The sequence below is a fragment of the Manis javanica genome, chromosome 16 (genome assembly GCF_040802235.1).
Source record: "Manis javanica isolate MJ-LG chromosome 16, MJ_LKY, whole genome shotgun sequence".
Classification (NCBI taxonomy): domain Eukaryota; kingdom Metazoa; phylum Chordata; class Mammalia; order Pholidota; family Manidae; genus Manis; species Manis javanica.
Window position 1 is genome coordinate 31,953,839 of NC_133171.1, and position 14,004 is coordinate 31,967,842.

The 14,004-nt window shown below is 41.4% G+C and overlaps 1 protein-coding gene across 1 annotated transcript in view; it reads left to right on the forward strand.

The window, feature by feature from the left end:
* The first annotated feature begins 4,007 nt into the window (after positions 1–4,007).
* Positions 4,008–14,004, forward strand: part of LOC140846714 (uncharacterized) — a 37,944-nt gene continuing 27,947 nt past the window's right edge. The window contains exons 1-3 of the mRNA XM_073224290.1: positions 4,008–4,032; positions 4,076–4,287; positions 4,401–4,869. Of these exons, the coding sequence (XP_073080391.1) occupies positions 4,008–4,032; positions 4,076–4,287; positions 4,401–4,869 (706 nt within the window). The remainder of the gene's footprint in view (positions 4,033–4,075; positions 4,288–4,400; positions 4,870–14,004) is intronic.

The window sequence follows — 14,004 nt, forward strand, 5'->3', positions numbered from 1 at the left end:
ATCACATGTTACAACTGCTTAGTCAGGCTGCAAGATGCTGAGGTGGCATTACACACTTCTTGGGAAACCTCAGAACCATCAATAAAACTTGCAGATGAGTGTCAACTGTTTGAAAGAAAGTGCCGGAGAAAAAAATGGATCTCTATTAAAACAATTTTATTTTGAAATAACTTCAAACTTTCAGAAAAACAGTACAAAAATTTCCATAGTAGCTTGACTCTGATTCCACAAAGGCAAACATTTTAGGACATTTTTTTACCGTTCCATTTTGAAATGAAATATTTTATTTTATGTAAAAATAATTTTCTCTGAATGATTTGAGAGTAAACTGTAGTGAAGACATGAAGATATGATGTCCTTTGTCTCTAAATAATACTTCAATGTGTATATTTTAAAAATAGTTGTTCTCTTATATAAGTACAATATAGCTATCAAAGTAAATCAATTAGCACTTATAAAAACACTGTAAGGTATTCACTTGTTGCCAATCGTTCCACTGATGTCTTTTATAGCAAAATAAGTCATAATTCTGATTCAGGATCCAAACTAGAGTCACATATTGTGTTTAATTGTCTGATCTCTTTGATCTCCTTTAATTGAAAATTCTTCAGTCTTTCCTTGCTATTCATGACCTAATATTTTTCATTATAAGCCAGTTATTTTGTAGCCTGTACTGTAATTTAAGTTAATTCTGACGCTTCTTCACAATTAGATTCAGGTTATACTATTTGGCTGGGAGACAGGAATATCATAGATATGCCTTTCCAGTGCATCATAGGAGTCACTGATGTTTTTTGGTTATTGCTGATGCTAAGTTCAATCACTTGGTTAAGATGCTGTCCCGTAGTTCCTCCACTGTAGTTACCATTCTTCCCTTTGTAACTAATATGTCAGGAAGAAGAAACTTTGTAATGGTGTAAATATCCTTTTTCTCATCATAATTTCTCAATAGAGCACTCTTAAACCACAGGAACAAATCGGTTGTGGGGAAGAGGTATGGACGGTGGGGAGTCACAGGTCTTTACGACATTCTTGAAATGAGAGTCAAAGGTGTGCCAAACTGTACATAATCTCCAGTAAGTACAGAAACTTGTGTCAATGCCTTCTGTTCTTTGGTGGATTATTTCATGAAGTAGTTCATCACCAATGCAGCTGATGGAACAGAGGATGATGCTGTGTGGAAAGAATTAAAAAAATATGGACATTGGTGAGTCTGAGCTCAAAAGTGAGGTAGGCTCTGAATGTAGAGAATTTGTAGGGAAACAACTTAACTGAATCGTTTGTCTTACGTAATGAAGTTCAAAAGAGCTCTTTTAATAAGTATGCATACATATGATTAGTGTTAAGAGAGCCTTCTGTCACTATTTAATTGGCAGGTTTTTTTTCCTTTCTTATTAGTATGTAATGGTATGTTTTACAATTCATGCTGTCTTAGATTCCATATAGTAGCAGTTTTGAAATTACAGGGTAAGGACTTTGTTTATCTAGTCCTTCTACTTTATTCTTCACTGTTATTCCTGTCTAACTGTATTCTCACATATCCTAAAAGAAACTCAGATGAAAATAACTTTCAGTGTATCATCAGTATGATGAGCTCTGGTTAAAACTGGGAAGTAGGATCAATTCTTTGCTATTCTCATCCTGAATTTAGAAAATCCCCTTGGTGGTATATAACCATTTCTTTTTAGCACTCACTCACTCACCAACACTTAAGTTGAAGCTTAAAAAATCTGATCAGCTTATTGAAAGTGAATTAAATTAGGGAAGATAGAGCCCTCTCTCAGCATGTTGACATCATTTTTGCTCAGTTTGACCAAAGAAATGAAACCTAACTGAAGACTTTTTTTGCCTCTTGGTGCTCGGTGGGGTTATTATTTTCGGAATGCTGGGGAGATTTTTTCTGATTTTGCCACATAGTCAGCTGCCTACTCTGCCTGGGACTGGGAGCTGCCCTCCTGGGGTCCCCTGGATGTGATAGTCCCAGAGGACTCTGCTTTAGTCGCAGTATCTTTTGCAGGATACACATTATCAGGAGCAGTAGCACAGGAAGACTCATTCAGTTACAGAATTGCCTTTTCATCCTCACGAGCTATACACATAGAATTCCTAAGGTCAACAATTCAAGGAAGATGCAGGTTGGAGAAGATTCTGCAGACACCACAGACCACAAAGCATAGATTAGGGTAGAGGGCTTTACCATGAAAAATGAAATTGTTTGGGAATACTCTATTTGCTCTGCAAAAGGAGAGATTAAGGGGAAAATGTGTTTGGTGCTATAAAAATATGAGTCAGGAATAAGTAGTTCTTTAACAAGACTGCTCTTAGGTTTCTTATTCTCCAATTACCACCATTCCCCTCACACATGAGAAATTATGTCGCTCAACTACTAGAATTTAAAGGGACCAGGAGTCATGCATTGATTCATAGTGATAGAATTCATTCCGTATTTGGCTTCTATGCCTTTGCACTAATAGAACCTGTATTGTTTTGAATGCTGAATGAATCACCTCATATACAGGTGAATGTAAGAAAAACTTTAGTGACTACTTCAGCAGCTGGAGTGAACAGAGAATTATTACTTCCTTCGCTTTCTGGCTCTTTTGATTTCTCAGGAGGTAACAGAAAAATTAGCACCAGATGGCTCTGAGGAGATTACATTGATTCTTTATTTATACCCTATGTATAAAAAGAATTTAAGGTAGCTCAAAGTCTCAAATCACTTCCGGAGTAGAAATTTCTAATTATCCCAGGTGGAAGTCTCCCTAGGGGGAAATGTCATTTTCATTTATTTATAAAGCAAATCTCTTGGTTTAGTGGTTTACAGATGTTTGGTCCTCCTGTGGCGAGGCCCAGAAGAGGTGACAGAGAGACCACACCATTCCTCTTATTTGGATGAGAGCCCTAAGGAACTGGCCCAGATGCCTGCAGGTAACTGGAGTGAAAAGAACTTACAGGTAACAGTCCTGACAGTAGGAAACCTGTACAGTTCTCAGTCATACCACTTTCTATACTCTGGGAACCTCATTAAGCTCTAAGGTTACTAAGCTGAATGAGATTCATAGTCCCTACCATCAAAGAACTTACACTCTTAATGAAGTACTTGGATGAACAAAGTTCAGAAGAAAATAATGTATTATATTGGAACTAAGGTGCATCTTTTTCATCTCGAGAGAAATCTCTTGAGAGATACCAATTCATGGCAAATAAAAGTAAATACCACTTCACTGACTAGCACCAGAAGCTCCAGACAATTTTCTAGTTCAGATAGCTTCAGTTGCAAAATATACTTTATTTTGAAATCTCTACTGCTATGTATGTATGTTACACAGATATTTCTTGGTTAAGATGTTTGATCTTTTTGTATAGTTGAATTCTAAAGAGAACCATTATTTAAAACCTAAAGTTTGTGCTTTTTTCCACTTCTTGTGTACATTTTGGCACTATACTAGTTATTTTAAGGATATCATTTAATGTTACTCAGAATATCTGACATTTGTGAAAAGCTTTACATTTTATGAAATGTAGAGTAATGAGGCCGGGAAGGATTTCATGCATGTTTTTTGGGTGTGTTTAGCAAGGCAGTGACCATTTTGGGGAGTTTTTGTAGTGGCTGATTGAACTGGACTGTGGACTTCCTTTTCTGCTCAGCGTGAGCTGGAAAACTGGGTTTAGAAATGCAAGGCAGACTGACCCCTTCTCTCACCCCTAAGAATGTCAGCATTGTTGATGTCCAAAATATACTTTTGAGATCCCTGTCTAGATGGGTGGGAGAAGAGAGACTTTGGATATTATCTTGAGGTCTCATGTGAGTGGGCCAACACAGCACAAGAACCCTCCTGGGTATTTCTCAGGTTGCTTGCCCCTGGGGTGCCCATGACCTCGTAGCCAGTTTTAGTTGGGACAGTCTGTTGAGAATGAGAGCAATTAGTTGATCCTCAGAGCTGAAAGCCAGGACGTGCTTTACAGAAAAACTCATTCTGCCTTCCACGCAGCAGCATGGCCAGCATATGGTGACAGCTGTGACGTTCCACGGTAAGGACACGATTGTCAGGTCCTTCTGTGCCCGCCTTTCCAGCTGCCCTTCTGCGTGGTGCTAATCCCGCGCCCCTCGTTGAGGAGCAAGTGGACAAGTCTCTGTCAGAAGTCGGAAAAGACGTGGTACACAGCTTTCTCCTCGGGGGCGATTTCTGCGGGACCTTTGATGAAAAAAAAGGAAGAGTTGCCGGCCAAGGGAAACTCTGTCTTCCAAGTTACTTCGGAAACGGGACTTTTCCTTCCGCGGCTGGGGTCGGACCCCGGGAGGGGGGGCGTGGCCCGCGCGGCCCGCTCCGTCGTGGCCCCGCCCACCCGGGCATGCTCAGTGGGCCGGGCCGGCGGGTGGGCGGGGCCGCGTGCAGTAGCCGTTGCCGGCACCGCCTCTACCTGCCGCCGGCCGGTGTTTCCCCTGCGTCTGGTTCCAGGGAAGTTACGTGCGGAAGGCGGCTTGTGAGGAGCCACCGGGCGTGCCGCGGGGAGGCCGGAGGCTCGCGGCGCTGCCGGTGGGCCGGGCCGACGTGGCCCGGCTGCGAGGGCTCGGAAGGCCGACCGGGCAGCCGCACTCGGAGGGAGGTGCCGGCCGGGCGCGCCCTGAGGAGAGGTCCCGGGTGGGGGGGGGCGGGCGCTTCCCGGACTTCGTTCCGAGCCGAGACCGCTCCCCGCGGGCCGGACCCCTCCTGCCGCCCCGCCTTCAGCCCCGCCCGCGCCCGGGAGCTGTGTATCTGCCCTGGGACGCGAAGGGCCGGAGGGCTGCCGGCGCGGAGTTTCGGCTCCGAGGCGCCTCGCGCGGCGCTGGGAAGAGACAAGGTACCCGCCAGAGCCGCGGCCGCCACGGTGAGTCCCTCTGCGGCCACCAGGGCCGAGCCCGAGCGGGATGGCCGGCGCCCCTCCCTCCTCCCTGCGGGCGGCTGCGGGGCGCCGGGGACGGCGGGTGGGCCGGGCCGCTCGGGGACGCGCGCGCCTGGAGCCCTCGGGCCGGCGGGCGGGGATGGCCGGGGGCCGGCGGCCCGGAGGAGGGGGCGGCGGGCGCACCGAAGCGCCGGCCGGGGCGGTGCATCGCTGCCGGCGTGGGTGCCTGGCTCCGGCTCGCGGCGGGCGGGGACACGCAACGGGTCCGGCGCGGGGAGTGGGCTCTGCGGCCTCTGGGCGGGCCCGGCGTTGGGAGGCCCCTTCCAGCAAGCCGGTGGCTGCTGTCTTTGGAGGAGTGGCTGGTCCCGGTCGAAACCGTGTGGTTCCGATCTCATGTCACGCTTTGCGGTCTGCGCGCCCCGGCTATAAGGCATTGAAGACAGCACAACGCTCAGCTCGTGTGTAGTTGGTCGGATTTTTTTTTCACGCTGTGTTATTTAAGGTAACATTGAAAACATTAACGCCTTAACACATTTTAGTAGTTTAACTTGAATTAAACTTTCAAAAGTAACACGAAATAATACCCCTGCAAGCGGACAGTAAGATGAATTCTTAAAAATGAATAGCAAAGACCTGTGGGATCAGCAAAAAAGTAACACTTTTTGCTAACAGTTTTTCCATGTGATTGTAGTATGCCATTTTTCAGTTCCTTGGAGCTAATTTGTATCTTGTATTAAAAAGCTGGAGTTACTAAAAATCATTAAATTTCTCTCCTTTTGTACATTTTAATCTTTTTCATCATAAAGTTCTACCTGCTATTTTTAACAATTACAGTAACACAGAAATGTGAGTTGTTTAAACCTTCCACCTTAAAAATCAGTGTATCAAACGGTATCGCAGTACTTAAGGGTAGTGATTTCACGTATTAATTTTTCTGTTTGAAATGGTTATTCAAAGCATCTGGAGCTGATATAATAATGGCCCTGAAGTTTCTGATCCCAGTTCCTTCTTTTCTGGCTGGCAGAAGTAGCAGTTAACATTTAGTAGTAGACAGATTATTATAGTATTCTTGTATTAAGAAAAATTTATTATTTGTACTTTTTTTGACCTTAATGTTGATGGTAACGGTAAAACTTGATCCAGTGACTTGATGGAATAAAGGCAAAATTTTGCTTTGATTTTAAAATAAGCTCACATTATTTACTTTATCTGGGGATTACTTTCCTAGGAAGAAGGCTTTGTTTTCATATTACACAGAATGTCACTTGGTTTCTGAAGTGTGATCTCTGGCACTTGGTGATATCCAAGACAACACACTTTTTTTATGTTGGTATCATTAATATACAATCACATGAGCAACATTGTGGTTACTAGATTCCCCCCATTATCCCATCACATACCCCATTGCAGTCATTGTCCATCAGCATAGTAAGATGCTACAGAGTCACTACTTGTGTTCTCTGTCCTATACTCTCTTCCCTGTGCCCCCCCTCTACGTTATGTGTGCTAATCGTAATGCCCCTTTTCCCCCCTTATCCCTCCCTTCCCATCCACCCTACCCAGTCCCTTTCCCTTTGGTAACTTAGTCCATTCTTGGGTCCATTCTTGGGTTCTGTGAGTCTGCTGCTGTTTTGTTTCTTCAGTTTTTGCTTTGTTCTTATACTCCACATATGAGTGAAATCATTTGGTACTTTAAGACAACACACTTTTAAAAGGTTGTTTCAAATATGGCGAAAAGTTAAGTTTTCAATGGCTTGCCATAGTAAAATAAATTATAAAATGCTTGAAAAAAAGTGTGGGATACTTTTTTCAGAAATACCTAAGTTGGGAAGGGCTTCTCTGTACAGTATACTAACTTACAAAGTAGTAAAGGAAGAGGTTTCTGTATGTGTGATATACATCGGAATTTGCCAACAGAATTATTAGTGTACATGATATAAAATTACTCAAAAGTTGAAAACGGGGATTTGAGGGTCGTTCTCTGTCTTACCAAGGAATTGTTTAATTATGTTCGAAAAATGATATGAATTAGAAACTTTTCTATTGGTTAAATCATGGAAAGTGGCTGAAGGAAGTTGCAGAGGTTTCTAGATTTTCAAACTGTTTCACATTGAAGAAGTAATAAAATTTAAGATTGTCCTGTTCTATATGTTTATTAGACTTTGCTGCTTAGATGTTTGCATTATCTTTCAGGGACAGTTCCTACCCCCTTTCTTCCTGGTTATTTCTAAAATTATACTGTTATTTAGTATGAAAATTATTTATACCACTTCTTAGGAATTAGTTTATTGTATCAAGTGGGCACAGTGAACTTTTCTAATAGCTGAACATCGGAAAGTTCAGTACTGTAACTAAGTTAATAAAACTAATTACAAAATTAGTGTTTATAGACAGGAATTTGGTCCTGCGTGGCTGTTACATGTAGTTTTAATTTTGGTACTTCATGATCAATGCATGTTTGCTTCATGTTACTTTAAGGTAAACTAAAACCTTGTACGTTACAAGAAGTCACTTGACTGATGTCTGCCAACTTTTAATAAGCTTCACTATAGTGATATTTTTCTGGACCTGCTAAGTTTGTACAAGACTTACTTTTCACTAGAAATTTTTATAGTATTTAAGGCAAAAAAGTTTTTAATCTTTTATGATAGCATGTTTGGCGTTACAGATGTTCATGGTTAAAACTGTAGTCTGTGTATGTCACTGATAATCCTGGGTATGTTTACAAGTCTTAGGTTGGTTTTAGGACAGCTTTGTAAGACAGCTACTGTTCAAATCATACAGTGCCTTTTCTCCCAAGTTGTGTAATGGCACAAGTTGCGCTATACTGTTAGTGATGCCGGGGTTCTTGTTCACGAAGCCGAAGAATGAGCTTCACAGTCAAGGTAGGAGAGCAAGGTACAGGCCTTTATTTAGAGATAGAGTGAAAGAACAGAGCTCCCGGCTCACGCCAGGAGGGGACAAGAGAGTCCGTGGTGGTGCGTTGTCTAGGGGATTTTTAGGCAGTTGAGAGACCAGGAGCTAGGGATGTGGATCTACCAGATGGTCTCTAAGTGTTTATTTTTAAAGAGACACTAAGTTTCTTATCGGGTTTTCAGATTATTTTGCGGAGTTAACATAAGAAATTTACTGCTTTGATCCTTTCTCAGAATAGCAGTTTCTTGGTTTGGGAGCATATCAGTCAAGGCCTCTTTTTTTGCTTTCAAGGTGAGCTGAGTTACTGACTTGATTAGGGCTGGAGGAGGAAAAGCAGTATCTGGGTAAAGTTAAAGATAAACTGGGCCTTTTAGCGGCTAAAGTAAATTTTACAATAGCCTCATTTAATTGATACAAACTAGACATGGGCTATGTTGAGGTATTTACTTATCTGGGGGATGTTCAAACATTCTAGGCCAGGTTATTCCTGGCTTTTTAGTTTTAACTAATCTTCACCGAAGAATGCTTATATTCCTAGTTTGATATTTTACTTTAGAGAATTAATGTCACTTTGTCTTTGTTTAATTGTTTAATATGGAGTTTTGGTAGGGGTCTCTTTCCGCAGGCCCTCATCCTACTCTGACTACACCCATGGTCCCTGTCTCATTGGGAGCCTATACATACCAAGCCACCGTTCTAGATGCTGGAGATAGAGCAGTGAATGTATCTGAACTAGTGGAGCATATTAATGGTTTGGGCAGATTGCAACAAATAAAATACTGTACATGATGATAAGTGCTAGAATCCCTAACATGCCATTTCTGGATCATACCTAATTTCCCATAAGATTACAGCTATCTTGTCTTCTGTTTTCTAGCTTTTCTATATAATTTTATCATTTAATTATGCCTTCTGTAAACACTGTGAACTTTACACAAACACAATCTCCCAGTATAGATTCTATTGTGTATGGTTTCTTTTGCTTAGCATTGTGTTTGTGAAATGATTGATGTTATGGGTTTAGTTTTCATTGTATTCATGGATGAAATTCATAGTAATCCGTTATATGAGTGCTTGCTGCCAAATTGGCTTTGGGAAAAAAGTAATTTGAGTCAGACTTTTGTGGGGTTTTTTTTGGAGAAAAATATATTCCTCCATTTGAGGGGCAAGAATTAGTTAAGTGTTACTGTCTAGTCGTTCAAATCCAAACAACTATATGAAAGATACTCTGCTTTTGGTGGTGGCCGTATGTTTACTTTGAAAAGCCCGCTTTTGTTCTGAAGGCGTTTCATGGCTGAGGTATAACCCGTCATCCTAAGGTCTGTCTCAGGAGGCTTCCATCTGCCTGATCCTGATCCAAGCAGTAAAGCCATGAGCAGGCGAAATGTGTGCTTTGGACAAGACAAGTAAAAACAAGTCTGCTATGGTGTCATGGAAAGGAACTTTGGAAGATTTACTTATTGTTTTTAACAGTGGTAAGTGTTGGAGTATTTAGACAAACATATGGCAGCTAAATGCTGTACTGCCTATAAAATCAGAAGACAGTGGCCATAGCAAGTAGATTCACATTCTGAAAGTTCAAAGTATGAGATACATGTGTCAGAAATAAATAACAGCCCTCCTAATGCAGAGTGCTGATTCAGTGACAGGTATTTTATGTGCATTATTTCATTTAATCGTAACAGCTCTGTTAGGTACTAGTATCTTTTTTCTTCTTTTTTTGAATTTTATTTTGGTATCATTAATCTACAATTACAGAAAGAACATTATGTTTACTAGGTTCCCCCCTTCACCAAGTCCCCCCCCACATACCCCTTCACAGTCACTGTCCATCTGCGTAGTAAGATACTGTAAAATCACTACTTGTCTCCTCTGTGTTGCACAGCCCTCCCCGTGCCCCCCACGCACTATACATGCTAATCATAATGCCCTCTTTCTTTTTCCCCGCCCTTATCCCTCCCTTCCCACCCATCGTCCCCAGTCCCTTTCCCTTTGGTAACTATTAGTCCATTCTTGGGTTCTGTGGTTCTGCTGCTGTTTTGTTCCTTCAGTTTTCCTTTGCTCTTATACTCCACATATGAGTGAAATCATTTGGTACTTGTCTTTCTCCACCTGGCTTATTTCACTGCGCATCATACCCTCTAGCTCCATCCATGTTGTTGCAAATGGGAGGATTTGTTTTCTTCTTATGGGTGAATAATATTCCATTGTGTATATGTACCACATATTCTTTATCCATTCATCTACTGATGGACACTTAGGTTGCTTCCATTTCTTGGCTATTGTAGATAGTGCTGTGATAAACATAGGGGTGCATCTGTCTTTTACAAACTGGAGTGCTGCATCCTTAGGATAAATTCCTAGAAGTGGAATTCCTGGGTCAAATGCTAAGTCTATTTTGAACATTTTGAGGAACCTCCATATTGCTTTCCACAATGGTTGAAGTAATTTACATTCCCACCAGCAGTGTAGGAGGGTTCCCCTTTCTCCACAACCTCGCCAACAGGTGTGTGCCTTTAGGCTAAGTATTAATTCAAGCTACACAAGGGCAACAAAACATCCATGGATGCAGAAGATTTCTCTCAAAACGGGGGGGGGCGTGAGGTTCTAAGCCTCACCTCTGTTGATCCCCAATTTCTCACCTGATGGCCCCCCGTGACTGTGCCTGTCTTAGGTTGTTCCTCCTTTGAGGAATCTTACCCGTCTCTGACTAACCAGTCATCTTCCAGGGCCATACAGGGAAATGTAAAGTTGGTAAGTGAGAGAGAAGCCATATTGTTTGAAAAGGTTAGCTTTTTACTTCTTTGCAGATTTATGCCCTGTGGCTTCTATGCCCAGCATTTGTCTTGAGGTATCTTTACCACTTGGAGGAATTATAATACTCGGTAAATTCAATATGAGGCATGAATTCTATTTAAGGGTTGTAATTAGGAAGGAAGAAGAAAAGCTATAGAAGTAGCAGGCGGAAGAAAACATGGGAAGATTGATTGTTTCTTTGACATAACTTCTTGTAGAGTAACTTAAGCATGTATAGGTTTTAAGCTACTAATTAAATTGTGCACACACATTAATATAATAGGAATACAGTTACATAACCAAAGCAGATCTATAATTACCAGCCATCTCCAGTGAAACCAAGAAAACCAGTTAGGCACCCTAAGCATTTGTGAAAACTTATCTATGATATGATGGATATCGTCTAACTGAATTTGAATAGTTTGAGAAAAATCAGAAATTTAAAACAACACATTCCTGGGAACTGTTCACATCCCATATGTTCTTTTAACAGTAGATAGTCTGTAGTCTCAAGATTTTGGAGCGCTGCAACTTGCACTTCCCCTAATTCTTGGTTGAGTTCCAACAGTATAGATCCAGTCAAATTTGTTATTTTACTGTATGCACAGGCCAGCTTAGATATCTCCCCGTTCATTCCAATGGCAATTCCAGGAACCAGTGGGGTGAATGCAGCTACAACTGCAACAGCGCCAGGATCTTTGTTGACATTTTTTGATGATCTTCTTCTGGAATGACTCTTCCAGAGTATGTTGATGTTGGAACTTCTTCTTCATATCATATCTTATTTCATTTTCTGGGTAGCCGAATTGGGCTTTGATCCTCTGTATAAACACAAACAGACACTTTGCCCACACTTTGATATGCCCTTAATACTACTGTGAAGAATTTATTGGAGGTCACCACACAGGAACTGCTTTTTTTTTTAAGAGAAAGGAATGTTGTCAGAAAAATGTACTTCCATAGCTGATCATCTGACACCCTTTAAATGATAAAAATTAAGGATATTTAAAGTATGCATTAATCGCTGATTTACAGTTAGTTTTATCCTATCAGGGAGTAATCCCCCCCCTTTTTTTGTTATCATTAATCTGCAATTACATAAAGAATATTATGTTTACTAGGCTCTCCCCTATACCAGGTCCCCCCTATAAACCCCTTTACAGTCACTGTCCATCAGCATAGCAAAATGCTGTAGAATCACTACTTGTCTTCTCTGTGTTGTACAGCCCTCCCCTTTCTCCCACCCCCCCCTTTATGCATGCCAATCATCTTCCCCCCCTTATCCCTCCCTACCCACCCATCCTCCCCAGTCCCTTTCACTTTGGTACCTGTTAGTCTCTTCTTGGGTTCTGTGATTCTGCTGCTGTTTTCTTCTTTCAGTTTTTCCTTTGTTCTTATTCTCCACTGATGAGTGAAATCATTTGGTATTTCTCTTTCTCTGCTTGGCTTATTTCACTGAGCATAAGACCCTCTAGCTCCATCCATGTTGGGGCGAATGGATCTGTATTTTTCTTATGGCTGCATAATGTTCCACTGCGTATATGTACCACATCTTCTTTATCCATTCATCTACTGATGGACGTTTAGGTTGCTTCCATATCTTGGCTATTGTAAATAGTGCAGCGATAAACATAAGGGTGCATCTGTCTTCTTCAAACTGGAGTGCTGCATTCTTAGGGTAAATTCCTAGAAGTGGAATTCCTGGGTCAAATGGTATTTCTGTTTTGAGCATTCTGAGGAACCTCCATACTGCTTTCTACAATGGTTGAACTAGTTTACATTTCCCACCAGCAGTGTAGGAGGGTTCCCCTTTCTCCACAGCCTTGCCAGCATTTGTTGTTGTTTGTCTTTCCGATGATGGCGATCCTTACTGGTGTGAGGTGATATCTCATTGTGGTTTTAATTTGCATTTCTCTGATGACAAGCGATGTGGAGCATCTTTTCATGTGTCTGTTGGCCATCTGGATTTCTTCTTTAGAGAACTGTCTATTCAGCTCCTCTACCCATTTTTTAATTGGATTATTTGCTTTTTGTTTGTTGAGGCGTGTGAGCTCTTTATATATTTTGGATGTCAATCCTTTATCAGATCTGTCATTTATAAATATGTTCTCCCATACTGTAGGATACCTTTTTGTTCTATTGATGGTGTCCTTTGCTGTACAGAAGCTTTTTAGCTTGATATAGTCCCACTTATTCATTTTTGCCTTTGTTTCCCTTGCCCAGGGAGATATGTTCATGAAGAAGTCACACATGTTTATGTCCATGAGATCTTTGCCTATGTTTTTTTCTAAGAGTTTTATGGTTTCATGACTTACATTCAGGTCTTTGATCCATTTGGAGTTTGCTTTTGTGTATAGGGTTAGACAGTGATCCAGTTTCATTCTCTTACATATAGCTGTCCAGTTTTGCCAGCACTATCTGTTGAAGAGACTGTCATTTCCCCATTGTAGGCCCATGGCTCCTTTATCATATATTAATTGGCCATATATGTTTGGGTTAATGTCTGGAGTCTCTATCCTGTTCCACTGGTCTGTGGCTCTGTTCTTGTGCCAGTACCAAATTGTCTTGATTACTGTGGCTTTGTAGTAGAGTTGAAGTTGGGGAGCGAGATCACCCCCACTTTATTCTTCCGTCTCAGGATTGCTTTGGCTATTCAGAGTCTTGGCGGTTCCATATGAATTTTTGAACTATTTGTTCCAGTTCACTGAAGACTGCTGTTGGTAATTTGATAGGGATTGTATCGAATCTGTATATTGCTTTGGGCAGGATGGCCATTTTGATGATATTAATTCTTCCCAGCCAGGAGCATGGGATGAGTTTCCATTTATTAGTGACCTCTTTAATTTCTCTTAAGAGTGTCTTGTAGTTTTCAGGGTATAGGTGTATCACTTCCTTGGTTAGGTTTATTCCTAGGTATTTTATTCTTTTTGATGCTATTGTGAATGGAATTGTTTTCCTGATTTCTCTTTCTATCAGTTCATTGTTAGTGTATAGGAAAGCTGCAGATTTCTGTGTGTTAATTTTGTATCCTGCAACTTTGCTGTATTCCGATATCAGTTCCAATAGTTTTGGGGTGGAGTGAGTCTTTAGGGTTTTTTTATGTACAATATTATATCATCTGCAAATAGTGACAGTTTGACTTCTTCTTTACCAATCTGGGTTCCTTGTATTTCTTTGTTTTATCTGATTGCCATGGCTAGGACCTCCAGTACAATGTTAAATAACAGTGCAGAGAGTGGGCATCCCTGTCTAGTTCCCGATCTCAGAGAAAAAGCTTTCAGCCTCTCGCTGTTCAGTATGATGTTAGCTGTGGGTTTATCATATATGGCCTTTATTATGTTGAGGTACTTCCCCTATATGCCTATTTTGTTGAGAGTTTTTATCATGAACGGATGTTGAATTTTGTTG